Source organism: Amblyraja radiata, chromosome 8, assembly GCF_010909765.2.
Source record: "Amblyraja radiata isolate CabotCenter1 chromosome 8, sAmbRad1.1.pri, whole genome shotgun sequence".
NCBI lineage: Eukaryota > Metazoa > Chordata > Chondrichthyes > Rajiformes > Rajidae > Amblyraja > Amblyraja radiata.
Genome location: NC_045963.1, coordinates 66,358,113 through 66,379,858, shown reverse-complemented (window position 1 = coordinate 66,379,858; position 21,746 = coordinate 66,358,113). Strand labels below are relative to the sequence as shown.

The 21,746-nt window shown below is 43.4% G+C and overlaps 1 protein-coding gene across 6 annotated transcripts in view; it reads right to left on the bottom strand.

Moving 5' to 3' along the window:
• stxbp5 (syntaxin binding protein 5) overlaps positions 1-21,746 on the bottom strand; it is a 245,187-nt gene that overhangs the window by 58,952 nt on the left and 164,489 nt on the right. For all 6 annotated transcript variants that reach the window (XM_033026117.1, XM_033026118.1, XM_033026119.1 and 3 more), the window contains exon 19: positions 3,184-3,246. In XM_033026117.1, coding sequence (XP_032882008.1) covers positions 3,184-3,246 — 63 coding nt within the window. The remainder of the gene's footprint in view (positions 1-3,183; positions 3,247-21,746) is intronic.

Sequence of the window (21,746 nt, the reverse complement as noted above, 5' to 3'; positions counted from 1 at the left end):
TTAGCGTAGATTTAAATGGCTATCTCAGTGGTAGTGCTCGGCTCATATCCGCAAGGTCGCGAGTTTGCGCCTTGATCCCGGCAGTTCCTCGGTCGCGAGTTTCAGTCTTCAATGTGGTTTTTTCTTGCAGAATAAATGTCTGTATGAAATGCAGTGTGTTGAATGAATTCCTGAATTTGTAAATGTGACCGTAGCATTGAATCACCTCTCGCACTCATGTCACCCTAGCGGGGCTACATGCCCTTAGGCGGCCTAAGGCGACATTTTCACACTCTTATATCCGTGTGCAGCAGAGGCGACGTGCGTTTGGCGCCAAACATGAGCTTTGGTGTGCAGACGACATCCTGGAAAAAATGTCCGGTTTCTTCCAGGTAGGCGATATACCCTCCCGGGCAATATACCCTCCACTTCTCTTTTATGAAGGGGATTTAGTTCCCCTTTCTTCCAGGACCGACCGGAGGTTCCGCTGTCACTTCTGCGGGCCACCCTCGGTGAACGCTCACTCAACTTTGTCTTGGGATTCCTACTCTCCCGCGCAATGTATCCTCACCTTCTCTTTTATGAATGGGGATTTAGTTCCCCTTTCTTCGAGGACCGACCGGAGGTTCCGCTGTCACCTCTGCGGGCCGCCCTCGGTGAACGTCCTGTCTCCCTGTCCCTGGGATAGTAGGGGGCGATCAAACAGCACAATACCCCCCTCCCCCTCCAACTCCAGAGGAATCCGCTCCCCGATGGGCCGCTACGGCGACAAGTGGCAGTTCGCCAACAGCCCGAGCTGCGCGACCCCAAGAACAAGACGTACCTTGCACACCATCAGCTTCTGCCCCTACGGGGAGCGTGTTCCTCTGGAGTTGGAGCGGGGCTGGGCTGGAGTTGCTGATCTGGGATCTCCGTGCTTGCAATGGGCCTGGGGGTCGGTGTCCCGATGAGGGGGCTGTGGGCGAACTGCCACTTGTCGCCGTAGCGGCCCATCGGGGAGCGGCTTCTGGTGGTCCTGATGTCTCCGGCCAGTTTGCAGTTTTCCTCTGGAGTTGGAACGGGGCTGGGCTGCTGCTGGCTGTGGGTCTCTGGGATCTCCGTGCTTGCAGTGGGCCTGGGGGTCGGTGTCCCGTTGGTCCTGACGTCTCCGGTGACGGGCACTGACCTGCTAGCATCGCCGACGTGAAGACAGTGCAAAGCCCCCGCGGCGGTGCAATGGGCGGGGAGCTGGAGAGGGGAGGGAAGGGGTCACACACATGGCCGGGAAGCAGAGGGGTGTAGGTGGGGTGAAACTGAAGGCAGCGACAATCTGCTGCTGCTGCCTGCCCGCTGAGTTAAAAAGTTCCCACGCAAGACTCACGATACACTGTGTATCGTGCTACCGTGGGAACTTTTTAATTCAGCGGGCAGGCAGCAGCATATTGTCAATTATTAACCCTCCCGCGCAATATACCCTCACCTTCTCTTTTATGAATGGGGATTTAGTTCCCCTTTCTTCGAGGACCGACCGGAGGTTCCGCTGTCACCTCTGCGGGCCGCCCTCGGTGAACGTTTTCAAGGACCTTTCTTCAAGGACCGAAAAAATGTCCGCTATTCGGAGGTTTTCGTTATTTGGATCTTCGGATAAAAGGTTGTGCACCTGTATGGCTATTTTCCTCTCTGAACAAAACCCATCATGAAACTTTAATAAATTAGTTTAGATTCAAGCTGACACAGTTCTCCAAATGTTAACATAAATGTAATATAAATATAATAGAATTAATAATGACTTTTAATAACACTAGACGAGGTGTGGAGAGAGGAAGAGAGAGAGGGAGAGGGAGAGGGAGAGGGAGAGAGGAGGGGGGGGGTGGCAACTTTTTTTTCAAAGGACTTGCGAGCGGCGCGATTGGCAGCGTGTTCAGTTTGCAGCGGGAGGGAGGGGCATGACTTCACTCGCTGCGCCAGGGCAGGTTTCCCTGAGGGAGTAATGGCCGCGAGGGCCACCTTCTCATCGCGTGCCCCGCGCGATGAAAACGGCCGCCGCTGCCATGTTCTACCATCGGGCGGGGGAAACGGAGAAGATTCAGATGCAAGCCGGAGACCTCCGGTGACCGGGCGGCTGTGAGCGCGCGGGGGGCTGTGAGTGCGCGGGCGGCTGTGAGCGAGCGGCGGTGACCTCCGGATCTGCAGAACGCTCGTTCTTTCTGCTCGTTTTGCGAGGAAGTTTTGAATAAGGGGGGCGGGCATAATGTGACTCGTAAAAAACTGCGCATGCGCGTTGACAGCAGCTGCATTAATCCACAGCGGCGGGGGGGGGGGGGGGGGGGGGGGGATGGGTCCAGGAGGCAGGTGGGTTCGATTGGTGGGCATGTGGGCATTGTGACGTCAACAGCTGGCAAGCGGCGATTATTTTTTTTAAAGAGAGTTTAGTTAACAACTTTATTCAAAATCTGGGGAAATAATTGACCAAATTTAGAGCGGAGTGGATTTCTGAAATCATAAGTTAAATCCCTACCGAAATATATAAAAATCTCCGCGTTTTTGCGTCTGGTTTTCAAGGAGATACATTTCAAAGGCAAAATGACACCCACCCACAGAGTTTTAAAAGTATAAAAGATAGATAGATATGATATGATAGTACCTCCAATACAACATACTGTGTTCACATTTCAAATCATTTAGTCATCAGTGCTGTTACCTATATTTGCATCAACAGTGATAAATATGATTAGGTCACATTGGCCTACGCCATTAACGATAGTGATATGACAATACACCTCAGTCAATGGGATGGTGCAGCACCTCACCAGTACTTGATCATGATTTGCGAGGAAGTTTAAACCACCTCTGGTGTCTTGATTAGAGGGCACACATTTGAATCATAGAAAACCAGGAATTCATCCAAAACTGCTCTGTTGTAGAATGGTCAGATATCTTTGATGGCAAGCTTCCATAAATTCAATAAATTGATATGAAACTGGAAAGGTACGACTTACCTTCATATATTAACTATGTACATTCTCACACGTGAAAATATTGAGTGATGATATCTGTAGTTCAAATCTATTCCTTTCATTGGATTTTAAAGTAGACAACCACATTCATATCTGATTGTCATATTATGTTACTCTTCATTTCCACTTAATAACAAGTGCTCTATCTTAAGCAACCACATAACAAAATAATGAGATTTATTGAGACCTTGCATATTGACAGACTTACCTGATGTGGGAGACTTGCAGCGGTCATCCAGAACTGTAGAACTCTCATTGATATCACAGAGACCTAGCAAAAAAAAAATCAGCTTGTTATTTTTGATAATCTTGATGATGATGGACAGCTTATCTTTATACATAACTGATATTTGGTGTCTTTAATGTACAAACAATTTCCAAAGTACTTTCAAGAGATGCAGCTATACAAAAATGAACAGAAACCAATAACAGAAAATTGAAGCTGAAGTTACCAAAGGTTCCATACCTATACACTCTCCGTACCATACTCTCTCCATCCCCTTCTCCTTCCCAGTTCTCCCACTAGTCTTACTGTCTCCGCCTACAATGTATCTTTGTCCCGCCCCCTCCCCTGACATCAGTCTGATGAAGGGTCTCGACCCGAAACTTCGCCCATTTTCTCCAGAAATGCTGCCTCACCCGCTGAGTTACTCCAGCATTTTGTGTCTTCCTTCAATTTAAACCTGCAGCTGCAGTTCTTTCTTACCATAGGAAGTATTTGGGGGCAGAACTTTGTTGGGAATTAATGGAGTACCTGTAGTATGGGAATTAATGGAGTACCTGTGGATCATCATGCCAACATTTATGAAAACATCGTTTTGAGGTGGACGTGTCCAGAGAAGAATGAAGAAGGAAGCCTTCTCGAATGAACTCCCCCATTCAAACCCATTATTTCAGAGCACTCACTTGAACAAATCAAACCTAGTTATATTTCCTTCAAAGTCTCTTTGAGTTGTTAAGTCTTCTATTGAAGCAATCGCTCCAGAACGATAACGTTTCTGGAAAATATACAGGTGACAAATGAGATCATATAGCGTGCATGAACACCATTCGATGGACAGGAAACTGTGGGAGAGATGAGATCACTACATGACTCCAGAAACTCAGAAACATAAATAATTATCAATGGATGGTAGTTTTACTTCTTGGTCAAATATTCATTCCATTGTATAACTTAATTGTATATAATCAATTAAATGGAGCAAGACTACAAAATATGGCAGTACAAAGGGAATTGGAAGTCCTAGTACAGAAAGATTAAAAGTCCTGCAGCTACAATTGGGAAGGATATTGGAATATTGCAGATTGACACAAAATGGTGCAGTAACTCAGTGGGTCAGGCAGCATCTCTGGAGAAAAGAAATAGGTGACATTTCGGGTCGAGACCCTTCATCAGACTAGGATGGAACACTGTGTTGGTTTTACTGCATGCGTTATGCAAAATCAAAGCAACTAAGTTAAAGGATACTGACATAATAAGAATGTAAAATATAAAGAAATGTTGAGCCTATACTTATCAGAATAAAGAATAATCTTAGTGAAACATAAAATTCTGAAGGGCAGGGCCGAGAGAATTTTTCTTCTCAGAGGATAACAAATCTTTTCTAGTCCAAAGGGCCGAGGACCTGATATTTTTGAATATCTTCAAGAATTGACGGTCATCTAAATTTCAAGGAATCAAAAGGAATGAGGAGAAAATAGGAAAGTAGTGTAGTTTGGATCAGCCGTGACTTCATTAAATGGTTTATGGAGCTGAATTGGACGATTACTGTTCTTATTTTGCATTTTCTAACATTATCAGAGTTTGTAATGAAGACAGACAGGGATAATGTTCAACTAAAGTTATTTCTTTTCTAACATTTTCCTTTCCTATACCTGGATCAAAAAGCATAATGTATCAATTCATGTTTAAGAAGGAACTGCAGATGCTGGAAAATCGAAGGTAGACAAAAATGCTGGAGAAACTCAGCGGGTGAGGCAGCAACTATGGGGCGAAGGAAATAGGCAACGTTTTGGGTCGAGACCCTTCTTCAGGCTGATGTGAGGGTGGGGGGCGGGAAGAAGAAAGGAAGAAGCGGGGACAGTGGGCTGTGGGAGAGCTGGGCAGGGGAGCAGAAAGCAGGGACTACATGAAATCGGAGAAGTCAATGTTCATACTGCTGGGGTGTAAACAGCCCAAGCGAAATATGAGGTGCGGTTCCTCCAATTTACAGTGGTCCTCACTCTGGCCATGGAGGAGGCCCAGGACGGAAAGGTCGGATTCGGAATGGGAGGGGGAGTTGAAGTGCTGAGTCACCGGGAGATCAGGTTGGTTATTGCGAATCGAGTGGAGGTGTTGGGCGAAGCGATCGGCAAGCCTACGCTTAGTCTCAACGATGTAGAGCAGCTGACACCTAGAGCAGCGGATGCAATAGATGAGGTTGGAGGAAGTGCAGGTGAACCTCTGCCGCACCTGGAAAGACTGCTTGGGTCCTTGAATGGAGTCAAGGAGGGAGGTAAAGCGACAAGTGTAGCATTTCCTGCGGTTGCAAGGGAAAGTGCCAGGAGAGGGGGTGATTTGGGTGGGAAGGGACGAATTAATCAGGGAGTTACGGAGGGAGCAGTATCTGCGGAAAGCAATCAGAGGAGGAAATGGGAAGATGTGGCCAGTGGTGGGATCCCGTTGGAGGTGGCGAAAATGTCGGAGGATTATTTGTTGTATGTGAGGGCTGGTAGGGTGGAAGGCGAGGACAAAGGGGATTCTGCCCTTGTTACGAGTGGGGGGATGGGGAGAGCAGAATTACGGGGTATAGAAGAGACCCTGGTGAGAGCCTCATCTATTTTAGAAGAGGGGAACCCCCGTTCCCTGAAGAATGAGGACACCTCCGATGCCATGGTGTGGAACATCTCATCCTGGGTGCAGATGCGGCGTAGACAGAGGAATTGGGTGTAGGGGATGGAGTCCTTACAGGAAGCTAGGTCCATTTCACCATTAACTTCCATCCGGCACTCAAATACACCTGGACCATATCCGATATTTCCCTACCATTTCTAGACCTCACTATGTCCATCGCAGGCGATAGACTACTGACCGACATCTACTATAAACCCACTGACTCCCATGGCTATGTGGACTACACTTCTTCCCACCCTGCTTCCTGTAAGGGCTCCATCCCCTACTACAATTCAAGTATTCAAAAAACATATAAGGCAGATATTGTAACTGGAATTGGCAGCTATTTGAGGTTAAGTAGCTCAACGAGCCCCTTGACAATTGCTCTTCCCAGATGCAAAATGATTGTTGCGGATCAGATGTCTTATAAATTCCCTGCTGTTCTTTTCCATTACAAATAGAATTGAAAATTCAACATTTACCAGGACAAATAGCCAAACTAATATGCCCAGTATATAGTTAATCAGTAATTTGAATGTACACATATTTCAGAGATAGATGTAAGCAATGCTTCTGTTTGAGGTTGAGATGTTTCCATAAAATAGAAGCATCTTTTAAAATATAATAGTTTATTTCCAAATTTATTTCATTAAATTTGCAAAAGTTTATCTATCTCACCTATCAGTAACTATTTACAATCAATTGCCATCAAGTTAGAAAAATGAGCATTGCATGTAATTTATCACAACATTTTGATAAAAGTAACATATGGGGTCAAATATAATCATCCTCAAAAGTTACCCAGAAGGGGAATACAATGCATATATTCTGCTACTGTTCATTCAAATAATTTCCATGTCCAGACAGTATAATGTCTTTGTTTTAATGGACTCTTCAGCATGGGGCCAATAACCGGGGTCCTTTGCACCAATTAAATCTATCCTAAACTGCTAAAGGGCAAGGCACATTTTGGCTGGAGGTGCTGGCAGCCAAGCAGTAAATGAAGATGACAAGGGAAACATCGGCCAACATGGGAAAAAATGGGATCCGAGGTTTTCAGATGCTGCACAGAAGACTTTGATGTGCAATGTAAATGAAACGCCCTGTATTCATTCACAAGAGGTCAGAGTACACTGCTGACCAGTACTTGAACGGAAATGGGTTCAGATACCAAATAAGATGACCAAATCCCAAAAGGTTGTACATCTTTAGATCTTCCCAACAAGTAGAAGCAGTCTTTGAATATTTTTTAAAGCAGAGGTAGGTACATTCCTGACAAGCAAACAGTTAGATATTTCCTTGGGTAAAGTGGAAGCCAGAATCAATGCTACAATTAGATCACCCATGATCTTATTAAGTGGCACACAGGCTCAGGAAGCTATGGTCCACTCCTGCCCCTATCCCACGAGTTAATATGTAGCATTGCAAGAAGTTTAATTACGCTATTAATGATTAAGATTAGTTAATGGGGCTCAAGAGGAATATTCATATCATACCACTGAGGGTGATTCTGACTGCTGATCCTGTCAAACCTTTCACCAAGGAAGGCAATATCCTTGTTTTCACAAATGAAAGCATCCATGATTTTGGTAAATGGCCACATGGTTCCCAGGAACTGCTCCAGTGCATTGACCACGCAAGCCAACTGGACTTTGAACTTTGAATAATAGCATCAAAAATAGCGTCGCTCGAATGTGTAATATATGCAAAATGAATTTTGCTGTGCAGTTGCACATGTGACAAATAAAGCACTATTGACTATTGATAGTGAAATGATTTTCAAAACCATAACCTACCAAGGGCACATTAATTTCATCCAGTGCTCAATTCACGACATTCATGTCGCTCATCATCCAACGATTTCCATCCATCAGGGTTCATACCTAACAGTCACTGACATTTACACGGTTTTAGTAAATCTGAGTTTGCGAATCAACCACAACTGTCACTAAATTCTACACTGCACAACACTTAATGGAAACGTTCTTTTTCTGCAGGGTCAGTTGGCACTAAAACTGGAAATATCAGGAGTTAATTGGAAGGGGACAGGTATGCCTGCATCCTCCAAACCCCATGGAAGAACGTGTGCTGGTTATTGATTGGAACAGTCTTTGTTGAGCCTACACCAGCTGAATCAATTAATAACAATGAATAGATGTGAGGAAACTGCTCACATCTAATCTTCCTCCTTATCTGCTTTATTGACTCCTGAAAATATTAACACTCACTTTACATATCATCATACCTCATCCCTCCAATAGCCTCACCACAATCTACTCTTGTGTTTTGCTTCTGCAAGAATCTTGAGAAGTGTGACATGGTTTGGCAATGGGTGAACAAAAAGACATTCAAAGGAGGAAGACAAAGTGAATTTTACAAATGCAGTCATAGTTTGGATATAGACACCCGAGGCAATTTTAAGGATCCAGGCAGGGTGTGTCCAGAAGAAACCAGGCACTTGATCTGTAGCCAGGGCAGGGACAAGGATCGTGTAGGTAGTATAGGTTTAGTCGGCAAACTCAGATACAGGTTGTGCTGCATCACATGCAGTTGAGGGCATGTTACAGATGGAAATCACTTTGTAGGCACAATGAAACACCTGATGCATTGGAAAACCTGCCAAAAGTCCTGAATTCAACGTTAAGGGCCACAAAGGGATCAGGTTCCAGCATAGAGTTTAAGGGATTAGAGCCCTTCCTTTAGGGTTAGAAACCAGCGTTTGGGGTGTGGGTGTTGGTCAACTCCATCAACACAATGGCAAGACTAACCAATGTATTCGGAAGCCAATGTCATTATTCTCACTGCATTGACAAGCAGCAGCCATTCAATGTCCAAGTAGCATAGTGGAAGGTCAGACTTCTATCAAGCAACACCAGCTTCCTGCTCTGGAAGTTCAGCCTCTTGCCAGCAATGGTTTGGATTTTAATGTGTTATGCAACTTAAAGGTGACAGCTGTCCAGGAATCTCAATGATATAAAAGCTGGAAACCTGCTTCTGCAGTGGTTCCATAAAACATGAACACACTGTCCTCTCTTAGAGACATGATACAGTGTTAATTCAGTAGAATAGGCAAAAACATGAAGGACAGACAATAATCACGAGCAACTACAGTGCCCTCCATAATGTTTGGGACAATTTATTTGCCTCTATTCTCCACAATTTGAGATTTGTAATATTGTCATCACATGTGGTGAAAGTGCACATTGTCAGATTTTTATAAAGGCCATTGTTATACATTTTGAGTTCACCATGTAGAAATTACAGCAGTGTTTATACATAGTACCCCCATTTCAGGGCACCATAATGTTTGGGACACATGGCTTCATAGGTGTTTGTAATTGCTCAGGTGTGTTTAATTGCCTCCTTAGTGCAGGTATAAGAGAGCTCTCAGCACCCAGTATTTCCTCCAGTCTTTTCATCACCTTTGGAAACTTTTATTGCTGTTTAACAACATGACGACCAAAGTAAAAGAAGCCATTATGAGTGCGAAACAAGAATAAAACTGTTAGAGACATCAGCCAAACCTTAGGCTTACCTAAATCAATTGTTTGGAACATCATTAAGAAGAAAAAGAGCACTGGTGAGCTTACTAATCACAAAGGGACTGGCAGGCCAAAGAAGACCTCCACAGCTGATGGCAGAAGAATTCTCTCTATAATAAAGAAAAATCCCCAAACACCTGCCCGACATAGAAACATAGAAAATAGGTGCAGGAGGCCATTCGGCCCTTCGAGCCAGCACCGCCATTCATTGTGATCATGGCTGATCGTCCCCTATTAATAACCCATGCCTGCCGTCTCCCCATATCCCTTGACTCCACTAGCCCCTAAAGCTCTATCTAACTCCATCCAGTGACAGGCTCCACTGCCCTCTGTGGCAGGGAATTCCATAAATTCACAACTCTCTGGGTGAAAAAGTTTTTTTCTCACCTCAGTCTTAAATTACCTCTACTGTGGCCCCTGGTTCTGGACTCGCCCAACATTGAGAACATTTTTCCTGCATCTAGCTTGTTCAGTCCTTTTATAATTTTATATGTTTCTATAAGATCCCCATCATCCTTCTAAACTCCAGTGGATACAAGCCTAGTCTTTTCAATCTTTCCTCATATGACAGTCCCGCCATCCCAGGGGACAGATCAGAAACACTCTTCAGGCATCAGGTGTGGATTTGTCAATGACCACTGTCCGCAGAAGACTTCATGAACAGCAATACAGAGGTTACACTGCAAGATGCAAACCACTGGTTAGCAGAAAAAAATAGGATGGCTAGGTTGCAGTTTGCCAAGAAGTACTTAAAATAGCAACCACAGTTCTGGAAAAAGGTCTTGTGGACAGATGAGACGAAGATTAACCGATATCAGAGTGATGACAAGAGCAAAATATGGAGGAGAGAAGGAACGGCCCAAGATCCAAAGCATACCGCATCTGTGAAACACGGTGGTGGGGGTGTTATGGCCTGGACATGTATGGCTGCTGAAGGTACTGGCTCACTTATCTTCATTGATGATACAACTGCTGATGGTGGTAGCATAATGAATTCTGAAACGTATAGACACATCCAATCTGCTCAAGTTCAAACAAATGCCTCAAAACTCATTGGCTGGCGGCTCATTCTACAGCAAGAGAATGATCCCAAACATACTGCTAAAGCAACAAAGGATTTTTTCAAAGCTAAAAAATGGTTAATTCTTGAGTGGCCAAGTCAATCACCCGATCTGAACCCAATTATATGATGAAGAGAAAAGATTAGCCCCTAAAACAAGCATAAGCTAAAGTAACATTCAAAGTAACATTAGCAATTTTGCAGATGACACAAAGCTGGGTGGCAGTGTGAACTGTGAGGAGGATGCTATGAGAATGCAGGGTGACTTGCTCAGGTTGGGGGAGTGGGCAGATGCATGGCAGATGAAGTTTAATGCAGATAAATGTGAGGTTATCCACTTTGGTTGCAAAAACGGGAAGGCAGATTACTAAATAGCGTCAAGTTGGGAAAAGGGGAAGTATAAAGGGATCTGGGGGTCCTTGTACATCAGTCTATGAAAGTAAGCATGCAGGTACAGCAGGCAGTGAAGAAAGCGATGGTATATTGGCCTTTATAACAAGAGGAATCGAATATAGGAGCAAAGAGGTCCTTCTGCAGTTGTACAGATCCCTAGTGAGACCACACCTGGAGAATTGTGTATAGTTTTGGTCCCCTAATTTGAGGAAGGACATTCTTGCTATTGAGGGAGTGCAGCGTAGGTTTACAAGGTTAATTCCCGGGATAGCGGGACTGTCATATGCTGAGAGAATGGAGCAGCTGGGCTTGTACACTCTGGAGTTTAGAAGGATGAGAGGGTATCTCATTGAAACATATAAGATTGTTAAGAGTTTGGACACGTTAGAGGCAGGAAACATGTTCCCGATGTTGGGGGAGTCTAGAACCAGGGGCCACAGTTTAAGAATAAGGAGAAAGCCATTTAGAACGGAGACGAGGAAACACTTTTTCTCACAGAGAGTGGTGAGTCTATGGAATTCTCTGCCTCAGACGGCGGTGAAGGCGGGTTCTCTGGATGCTTTCAAGAGAGAGCTAGTTAGGGCTCTTGAAAATAGCGGAGTCAGGTGATATGGGGAGAAGGCAGGAACAGGGTACTGATTGGGGATGATCAGCCATGATCACATTGAATAGCCGTGCTGGCTCGAAGGGCTGAATGGCCTGCTCCTGCACCTATTGTCTATTGCCTGTCCCACGATGCGAGTTTACCCAAGGGCTCTCCCGAGTTCATAAAACAATCAAACTTTTAATCTTGTTTCTCTGGGTGTCTAAATCTTTAGCTAATTAAGTTATTACATTGGATGGAAGCTGCATACCTAATCTCGTTGTACCTCTGTGCAATGACAATTAAAGATATTATTGTGAGACAGGCCCTTTACGATGGCTGCAATACAGGCCTGGCAGAGCATCACCAGATAAGGCACCCGGCAACTGGTTATGTCCATGAATCGCAGACTTCAAGCAGTCATTGCATTGAAAGGATATGCTACAAAATACTAAACATAACTACTTTCATTTACATGACATTTCTGTGTCCCAAGCATTATGGTGCCCTGAAATGGGGGTACCATGTATAAACACTGCTGTAATTTCTACATGGTGAAACCAAAATGTTTAAAAATGGCCTTTATTAAAATCTGACAATGTGCACTTTAACCACATGTGATTTTTTCTATTACAAATCTCAAATTGTGGAGTACAGAGGCAAATAAATAAATGATGGGTCTTTGTCCCAAACATTATGGAGGGCACTGTAACTTGTCCCTTCAAATACCATCACTAGGGTGGGATTTCTGCGGCTGATTCTTTGAGGGAATCAGCTGACTGCAATAAAGAGGTCCAAATTAAAGAATGCTGGTATCCAAATAGCATTACATGCTAATCAATTTCATGATCTGTCTGATTTGCAGTTTCACCAGACATCCACTGTTGAACCCATCGAAGTGACGTTGGGTGACATGTACCCTACAAATGTGTGCACATGGATGCCTTTCATGGAGCTTTAAGGACACTCAGCATCCCCAAAATGGACCGCATTCTTCATTTTGAATAGTTTCTGGGATGGACTTCCTCTGGAATACCACCTTTCTTTAAACTATGAGTAGAGAATGGGTTCTAAACAGCCAAAGGCACATTTAGAATTCATACAAAACTCTTCATTAAAAAAGCAATAAGTGCATGATCATCAGATAGCGAATAATGGCCATAATAATGGAAATCGGATAAGGAACTCCTTAGTGTGAAAGGGGAATTAGCTGTTGCGTATTTCTGACTGGATGAGTCAAAATTGACCAAGAGAGCTCGAAAGTCGTGCTGTCAATGTTAAGAAATTTAAGTTCTATGTATTTTCAATTTGTCTCTTTGGTTCAACTCCAATGGAAACAAAATAACATCATGAATTATGGGGCTTCCGCTTCTTTGTAGGGAAACGTGATCTGACAATGCATAGTTGCCACTATGAACTGTGTTAAAATTTTAATATACTAACTCTGGCAATAGTCTAATGACTTTCAATTGATTGAAAGATACAGCATGGAAACAAGCTCTTCGTCCCACCAAGTACAACACCAACCATCGATCACCTTTTGACACTAGTTCTATACCATCCCACTTTCGCATCTATTCTCTGCACTCTAGGGCCAATTTCCAAATAAAAAAATTAATAAACAAACAGCACATCTTTGCAGGGAGAACATTCAAACTCGACACAGACAACACCCAAGGTGAGAATCGAATCCGGATCTCTGGTGCTGTGAAACAGCAACTCTACCAGCTGCTCCACTATGTTGCCACTGACATCTCATGCTCTGTTAAGGGTGGACACAATACTGGGCCTTGACCGGTAAAGACATTAATTTACTCTTCTTTCTGTGAGTTATTATGGATTAATGGGATGATAGTCTATTTGGTGGATTATAATATCAACAAACCTGAATAAAATGTTAGGACAGAAAATATTGATTACCAGCTGGCAGGTCGAAAGAGAGCAACTGGCTAACAGCAGTGTATATACAGCTGGTATGTGGGGTTGTCAATCACAAGGCATAGACCAGGTGCACTGTTATCTGTGTTTCTTCTGGAAAGTGAACATTTCTCAGCCAAACATTAGCAGGCCATCTCAAAAACTGCTGACTACAAATGCCCCCTTTTGGAACAGAGACCGAAAAAATGACTTTTGAATGCCTCCAGGTGTTATGCAACCAATGCAGACAATATATTCTTAACAGGTCTTCCTACATGTTATAATAAAGGGCTTTGCAGTATGCACTAATTTCAATGGCATTTGCTATTTATAGTAACAACAGAAAGCAAATAGCAAGACAGAAATGTGTTTCATCATAACTTACTTAGATATGAAGAACGAAGTCTTTTCACAGACACAGAATACAAACTAGAAAGACCACACATGCAAGAAGTCACCGTCAGCATGCCTTAGGATGCAATGGAAAAAGAGCACAACACCAAAATAGTATTTTGGCTGTAATAACCTGCAGAACAAAACTTAGAACACAGCAAAAGATAATGCAATCTGTACAAGGAAAGGAAAATAAAATCAACTAGGAGTTACTTGTCATAACCTTTTTGTGACCTCAACACTACACTCATGATGTGCAAGAAAATTATATGCTATGGAAACAGAGCATATGATATGGATACACAAACATGCTGATATTTGGAGGACTGCAAGGCCATAAATTTTGTTAATCGATTTGTATTCTATCCATCCAACTGATGGGTACTCAGAATGTTACTGTATAATTAAAATTATGGAATTACTGAAGGTGAAAATCAGTATAAAGTGAAATTAATAACAATGTGCTGCAGATTTCATTAAGTTACAGAATGGCCATTCAAAAGTGACCTCTTCTAAAACCCATTTATGTTAGCAGTACCATGAATCATTTAACGGAAGAGGAAAATTATGCTGTGAAGTTAGAAACCAGTACATACTAAAATATGCAATGTTAATTAAACAAGAGGTTCCTACTGATGTCAGTTAAATGGCTTCAGATATTCTAGCTGTTGTACTTTTGTTTTCCGAGAAGCAAATGCAAGCTTACATCTCTGCTCCCCTTTCCCATTCCCGACCGCCCTTGCCATGATTTTAAGAACTTCTTTCTTGAAGGGCGGAGAGGGAAGTGATAATGGAGCTTCTTGTACCAACTTCCAGCCCTCATATTACCGGTCATCTAAAATTTATAAGTGGTGTTACTGTGACAAGCACTAATACCTCAGTAACAGCATGCAGCTCTTAATGGGGATGATAGTACATGAGCTCAGCACTTACCTACCACACAATGGTTTTAATGAACCAATTGCATGCAAAGACCTGCATAAAAAATACTTTCACTGGAAAGGTATCAGCAATTAGCTGTTTATTCCTAAACAGATGTCAAGTAGATAGCTTTATTGATGGTGTAGGAGAAATGCATTGTGTTAATCAAGTAACTATATAAACATATAATGATAAATTGGTGACTATATTAGGAAAGCAATGCAAGATTCAAAGGAAAGCACATAATTTAATAGGCAAATAAGGAATAGCATAGAGCACAATAAAAGCTTGTCTGGTAAAGCTGCATATTCTTATAAGGCGAAGGTGAAGCAGATCTGTAAACATGCCTGGATGACTAGATTATTTTTACCTACTAAAGACTAAAGTAAAGGCAATTATAGTTGAGATTTTATTAAATTTCAAACTATTTTGATATTTCATGCAAAGTCATCCCAAACAAATTTAACTGATCAATGAACTTATGAACTTCATTGGTGTTTATTCTGCTTCTGCAATTTAACAAGTCAGTAATAAAGATGAAAAATTTATAAAAGGGACTTTTGAACTTGAGATGTTTACATTTCTAATTACTACATTACTAATTTAACTAACTTTCAAAAATACTTTAATAATTAAATTAACCCCTCCATATTGAATGGTTAGTGGATTATAGCTCAAAACTATATTTGGCATCAAGACATGTGTACTCAAATACATTTCCATCATAATATTCCTAAAACAATAAGAAAACAAACGGTAATCATTCAAGATAATTAAACCCATCTCAATCATCAAATGCCACAACACCGTTTTAATTACTGGACCTTTCCCAATCTCCCAACACCCATTCTTGAATGAGTTTATCATCAATCTCTGACTTTATTCAATGTCTTACACAACCTTTGTACCTAGAATGCCTTCCTGTTATCTGCACTAAGTCTATACTAGTTTAAATCTGTGGATCCTTGCTCCAATATCTTGGCCTACAATAAAATATGTTCCAGACGTTATTTACCTTTCCTATTTTTAATTTTGCTCCCTGGGTTCAGTTCCCTCAATCCTTCAAACTCAAAGGCTATGATTTAGTTTTGTAGAGTTTCTCTGTAATCTCCGTCAGGGTGACTCAAACTGAATCTGGGTGATTACATGCAGGATACTTGTGATGGTTGGCCACAGATCATCGCATCTCCGGCTGATCTGTGGCCAACCATCGATAGAGCTGGAGTTATCCTCGGACTGACTCAAGTCCCAACGCGGGGAGGGTGCGGGTGAACCTAACATCGGAGCTGATCCCTTGCCTGGGATCACTCTCCCGAGACTGCGAGCTCTTGATGGTAAGTCCACAGAAGCTCGCAGTCTCGGGAGAGGCAAGTCGGAAGCTCCAACGACGCAGAGGCTCAACCAGCCCCGACCTGGGGTCCGATCGCCGCGCGGGGGAGCAGACATCCCCCGATACAGGAGCTGATCGCCCCGATGCGGACGGCCCAAACGCCGCCGGCTACGGGAGTCAAGATTGTCCAGTCAACAGAGGTCTCAAGGACCCCGATCGCGGGAGAGCAGAGATGGGAAGAGATTTTAACTTTTTTTTGCCTTCCATCACAGTGAGGAATGTGGAGGATGTTTATGTTAAAATGTATTTTGTGTGTTCCGTTGCTTTTATTTGTATGACTGACTTGGCAAATGAAATTCCTCGTATGTTGCAAAACATACTTGGCTAATAAAGTATGATTGTGATTATTGTGATTGTGATTTATTTTACAATAGCTTTTATCTTAATCATAGTGAAGAAGATGGCGGCGCTGCCTTAGCAGTTGCGGATCGCCTGCAGTCTGTCTGTTTTTTCTTCTTTTTTTGTGTTGTTCTTTTGTCCTGTTTAGTTGATTTTTGGTTTATTATGTTGTGCATGTGGGGGGGGGGGGGGGAACACGTTTTTGGTCTCTTCCTTCGGGGGATGCGACTTCTTTTGTCGTATCCCCCGTCTCCGCCTGCGCCGAGGCCTAATGGCGGAGCTGGGGCAGCGGCAGCGGCGGCTGGGACAGCGGCAGCGGCGACCAGAACTCGGAGCTGGGCAGCGGCAGCGGCGGCTTTGACAGCGGCAGCTGCGGCCTGGCCTCGGAGCTGGGACAGCGGCAGCGACCGCCCGGCATCGGAGCTGGGACGGCGGCGGTAGCGGCTGGGACGGCGGCAGCCTGGCCTCGGAGCTGGGACAGCGGCAGCGGCTGCCCGGCATCGGAGCTGGGACGGCGGCGGCAGCGGCTGGGACGGCGGCAGCGACAGCGGCGGCCTGGCCTCGGAGCTGGGGCGGCGGCAGCGGCGACCTGGCCTCGGAGCGGGGACAGCGACAGCGGCGGCCTGGCCTCGGAGCGGGGGCAGCGGCAGCGGCCACACGGCATAGGAGCTGGAGCAGCGGCAGCGGCGACCTGGCCTCGGAGCTGGGACAGCGGCGACCAGAACTCGGAGCTGGGGCACGTTCCGGCGGCAGCAGCCACTCGACCCGATCGCGGGCCCAGTGGACGACAGCGGCGGCTGGGACAGCGGCAGCGGCCTCGGCGCAGAGGGAGAATAAGAAGGGATGAGACAAAGACTTAAGACTTTTACCTTCCACCACAGTGAGGAGGTGCCTGGTGAACTCACTGTGGTGGATGTTAATTTGTGTTTATTGTATGTTTTGTCATTTTTACTATATGTAGGACTGCAAGGCAACAAAATTTCGTTCAGACCGCAAGGTCTGAATGACAATAAAGGCTACTTGTTACTTGTGAAGTAAAAAATGTTACTGCAGGCCGATACTCACTTGTCCGGCACTTTTGGAACTTCGCCAGTGCCAGACGACAGAAAATCCGGACCACAAAATTTCACACTGATCATTTTTCAATGAGCAATAGAAAATTTATTTCTAAATATAGATACATCCCCAGGTTATGTAAGGTTTCTGAGAGCTGTACGTAACCCAAAGTTTACCGTAATTAAATGTGGAGGAATAATTTAAAAACTTACGCTTCCTGTTGCTTCCTAACTCTATGCCTGAAAACCCTATTGAAATCAATGCGGTCTCAGATCTTGTGCATGTCTGAATTAGCATAAGATCACAACCTGGTTCTCAGATGTATGCTGGGAAATCTCATCAAGTTCAGCCCCACTAATGAATTCCATTGCTTTAGTCCAAAAATTTCACAATGTCACACTCTGTCAAATTTTATAGAATTCAGCTCTTTGGTCCATGTTAGTAACAATGCGGTGACAAGCCTTTAGTCTTTTAGTGAAACTTAAATTGAGCAATGGTGTGCAAGTTAATGATGAACAAGTGCTGTTTGATGGTATTGCTTGTGGCACTTTTCATCACTCTGCCAATGACTGAGGTCAAACTGACTGTGGTAATTACAATGCCCTCCATAATGTTTGGGACAAAGACCCATCATTTATTTATTTGTCTCCGTACTCCACAATTTTAGATTTGTAATAGGAAAAAAATCACATGTGGTTAAAGTGCACATTGTCAGATTTTATAAAAGGCCATTTTTATACATTTTGGTTTCACCATGTAGAAATTATAACTGTGTTTATACATAGTCACCCCATTTCAGGGCACCATAATGTTTGGGACACATGTCTTCACAGGCGTTTTTAATTGTTCAGGTGTGTTTAATTGCCTCCTTAATGCAGGTATAAGAGAGATCTCAGCACCCAGTCTTTCCTCCAGTCTTTCCATCACCTTTGGAAACCGTTATACCTGTTTATCAACATGAGGACCAAAGTTGTGCCAATGAAAGTCAAAGAAACCATAATGAGACTGAGAAACAAGAATAAAACTGTTAGAGACATCAGCCAAACCTTATGCCCCTGTCTCACGGTGCGAGTCCACCCACGAGTGATCCCGAGTGAAAGAAAAAATCACACTCAGGGTTGTCTACGAGATTCCAAGTTTATGTTCACGAGTTTAAAAGAGTTCCCACGTGTATGGGTGACGTTTCTGGTCGAGTCCCTTCTTCAGACTGAAAAAAACGTTTTGACCCTTCTTTCCAGAGATGCTGCTGGCTTGGCTGAGTTACTCCAGCTTTTTGTGTCTAGTAAGATTGTTTTATTCCCTTAATTTATCTCTCATCAAAACGTTGGTAAACTTCTAACAAAAAGATTAGGTAAATTGAACATTAACGTTATTTTTTCCCCCGACAGCAAGGTCCGTAGACCAGAGGGATAGCAGTGTGTGTCTCTCTACTCACCCAGTATGTCTGTCAGAGCAGCCGTCCCACCGCCGCGACTTAAACTGTATAAAAAGCAGCGGCTCAAAACATTGCTGATTGGGCAGATCTGCCCAGAAACCACCCCTTTCACACTCACCCCAGCCCTGGGAAACAAAGTTTTCAGAGCCCTAGTCACCCCAGCCCGCCCGCGAACCTCTGAATGAAAGACAAAGCTCAGATGTTCTCTTCAGCAGTGGCGTCCCAGAATTTCCCAGCACCTGGCCCAAGTTTCAATTTAAACTCGGGTAAACTGAGTTTTTATTACAAACCCGAATACAATTGGCCCTTAATTGTAAATATGAGAATGTACGGTATTGTACGGTAGGCTATCATTGTACGGTATTGTACGGTAGGCTATATTGTACGGTAGGCTATCATCCGGTGTAGATACCATAATTTATTGGAAAAATATGAATACACGAATACAGGGGTTAGTTAAAAATTGGAGTCATATCCCATCTACATTCACACTCTCTCGCTGTGTTTCTAAGAAATGTCATTAAGGACTTATGTTATGTGTTTTTGCTGGACTGAAACCAACCCATTTACAACCTAAAGTTGTGGGTAACTTTTTAGGAAAATATTTGTGATGTAAAGAACCTGAAATTAATTTATTTTACATAACACACAAAAATGACTGGTCTTAATTACCAATGCGGCTTGTGAACTTATATGTGGGTGCGGCAGCATCTATGGAGCGAAGAAAATAGGCAACGTTTCGGTCTGAAACGTTGCCTATTTCCTTCGCTCCATAGATGCTGACGCACCAGCTGAGTTTCTCCAGCACTTTTGTCTACCTTCGATTTTCCAGCATCTGCAGTTCCTTCTTGAACTTGTGAACTTATTTTGTGAACTTCCCCACTGAACGCCTCCTATCTTTCGCAAGCACATTGCACGGGTTAGTACAAATACACTTAAAACTCTGAATAGCAACACGCCACGAAGGAGCTTCTGACGATTCATTTCGAGTAACTCAGCGGGACAGACGGCATCTCTGGAGAGAAGGAATAGGTGATGTTTCGTGTCGAGATTCTTCTTTGGATTAAACCTGCATCTGCAGTTCCTTCCCATTTATAATTTATAACATTTATAAAATTCCCATTTATAAAATTATAAAATAAAACGTCCCATTTACAACATTGTTTTGACCATTTGCTCTCTAAACCGGACAGACGGTGGAAAGTGATGCCTGAGAAAATCCCCTGTATAAACGCAGCAGCCTTCAATAACTGATGTTAATTTGTCGGATATAAATACTGAGACGGGATTCCTTATTATAGACGGATCCCATATATCTGCTTCTCCATAAAAAGTGCATTAAGCTAACAAGGATTCATGGCACCGTTTCAATGTGAAAAGTTAAAGTTCTGAAGGGAACTTATTAACTCTCGCAATGCGGCTTTCCCCACACTGCATGGTTCATTCTTTTTGCCACTGTTTCTCGGATCCCCGGTGAGTGCTTTTTGCTCCTTAACAGTGAATTGTTATATCACTGTAAAATTTTCCATTAAGGTCTGACTAATCTTCAACATTTCATTTCTGGCACTCAGGCCAAACGCACGAGTTACTCACGAGTCACTACGGTAAACTCACGGGCTACTACGGTATTACAACGAGTTCAAAAGTTTCAAATTTTTCCTTCAAGAGTAAATTTGACTCGTGGAAATCATTCAACATGTTGAAAATTTTTCACGAGTTCACAAGTTTCCAGAGTACCTGCCGTTAGCATTACGAGTTGCTAAGTTACGTCCACGAGTTCCGACGTTCCCGCTACATTAATTCTACGTGATTACCACGTGTTTGATTTGATTTTAACTCGGGATCACTCGTGGGTGGACTCGCACCGTGAGACAGGGGTTTAAGGCTTACCAAAACCAACTGTTTGGAACATCATTAAGAAGAGAGCACTGGTGAACTTACTAATCGCAAAGGGACTGGCAGGCCAAGGAAGACCTCCACAGATGATGACAGAAGAATTCTCTCTATAATAAAGAAAAATCCCCAAACACCTGTCCAACAGATCAGAAACACTCTTCAGGAGTCAGGTGTAGATTTGTCAATGACCACTGTCTGCAGAAGACTTCATGAACAGAAGAATACAGAGGCTACACTGCAAGATGCAAACCACTGGTTAGCCTCAAAAATGACTCATAACTCATTGGCCGACAGTTCATTCTACAGCAAGCCAATGATCCCAAACATACTGCTAAAGCAACAAAGGAGTTTTTCAAAGCTAAAAAATTATCAATTCTTGAGTGGCCAAGTCAATCACCCGATCTGAACCCAATTGAGCATGCCATTTATATGCTGAAGAGAAAACTGAAGGGGACTAGCCCCCAAAATAAGCATAAGCTAAAAATGGCTGCAATACAGGCCTGGTAGAGCTTCATCAGGGAAAACACCTAGCAGCTGGTGATGCCCATGAATCGCAGACTTCAAGAAGTAATTGAATGCAAAGGATATGCAACAAAATACTAAACATGATTTCTTTCATTTACATGACATTGCGGTGTCCAAAACATGATGGCGCCTTGAAATAGGGGGGGGGGGGGGGGGCTATGTATATACACTGCTGTAATTTCTACATGGTGAAACCAAAATGTATAAAAATGGCCTTTATTAAAATCTGACAATGTTGACTTTAACCACATGTGCTTTTTTCTATTACAAATCTCAAATTGTGGAATAGAGGCAAATAAATAAATGATCGGTCTTTGACCCAAACATTATGTAGAGCACTGTAGTTGAATTGCGTTTGTCCTACTTTTTGTGAACATAACATACCTAAACAATTTTCCCTATTGTCAGATAAATTCCAGTATGATAACTATACTAGAGCAGCTCAATGT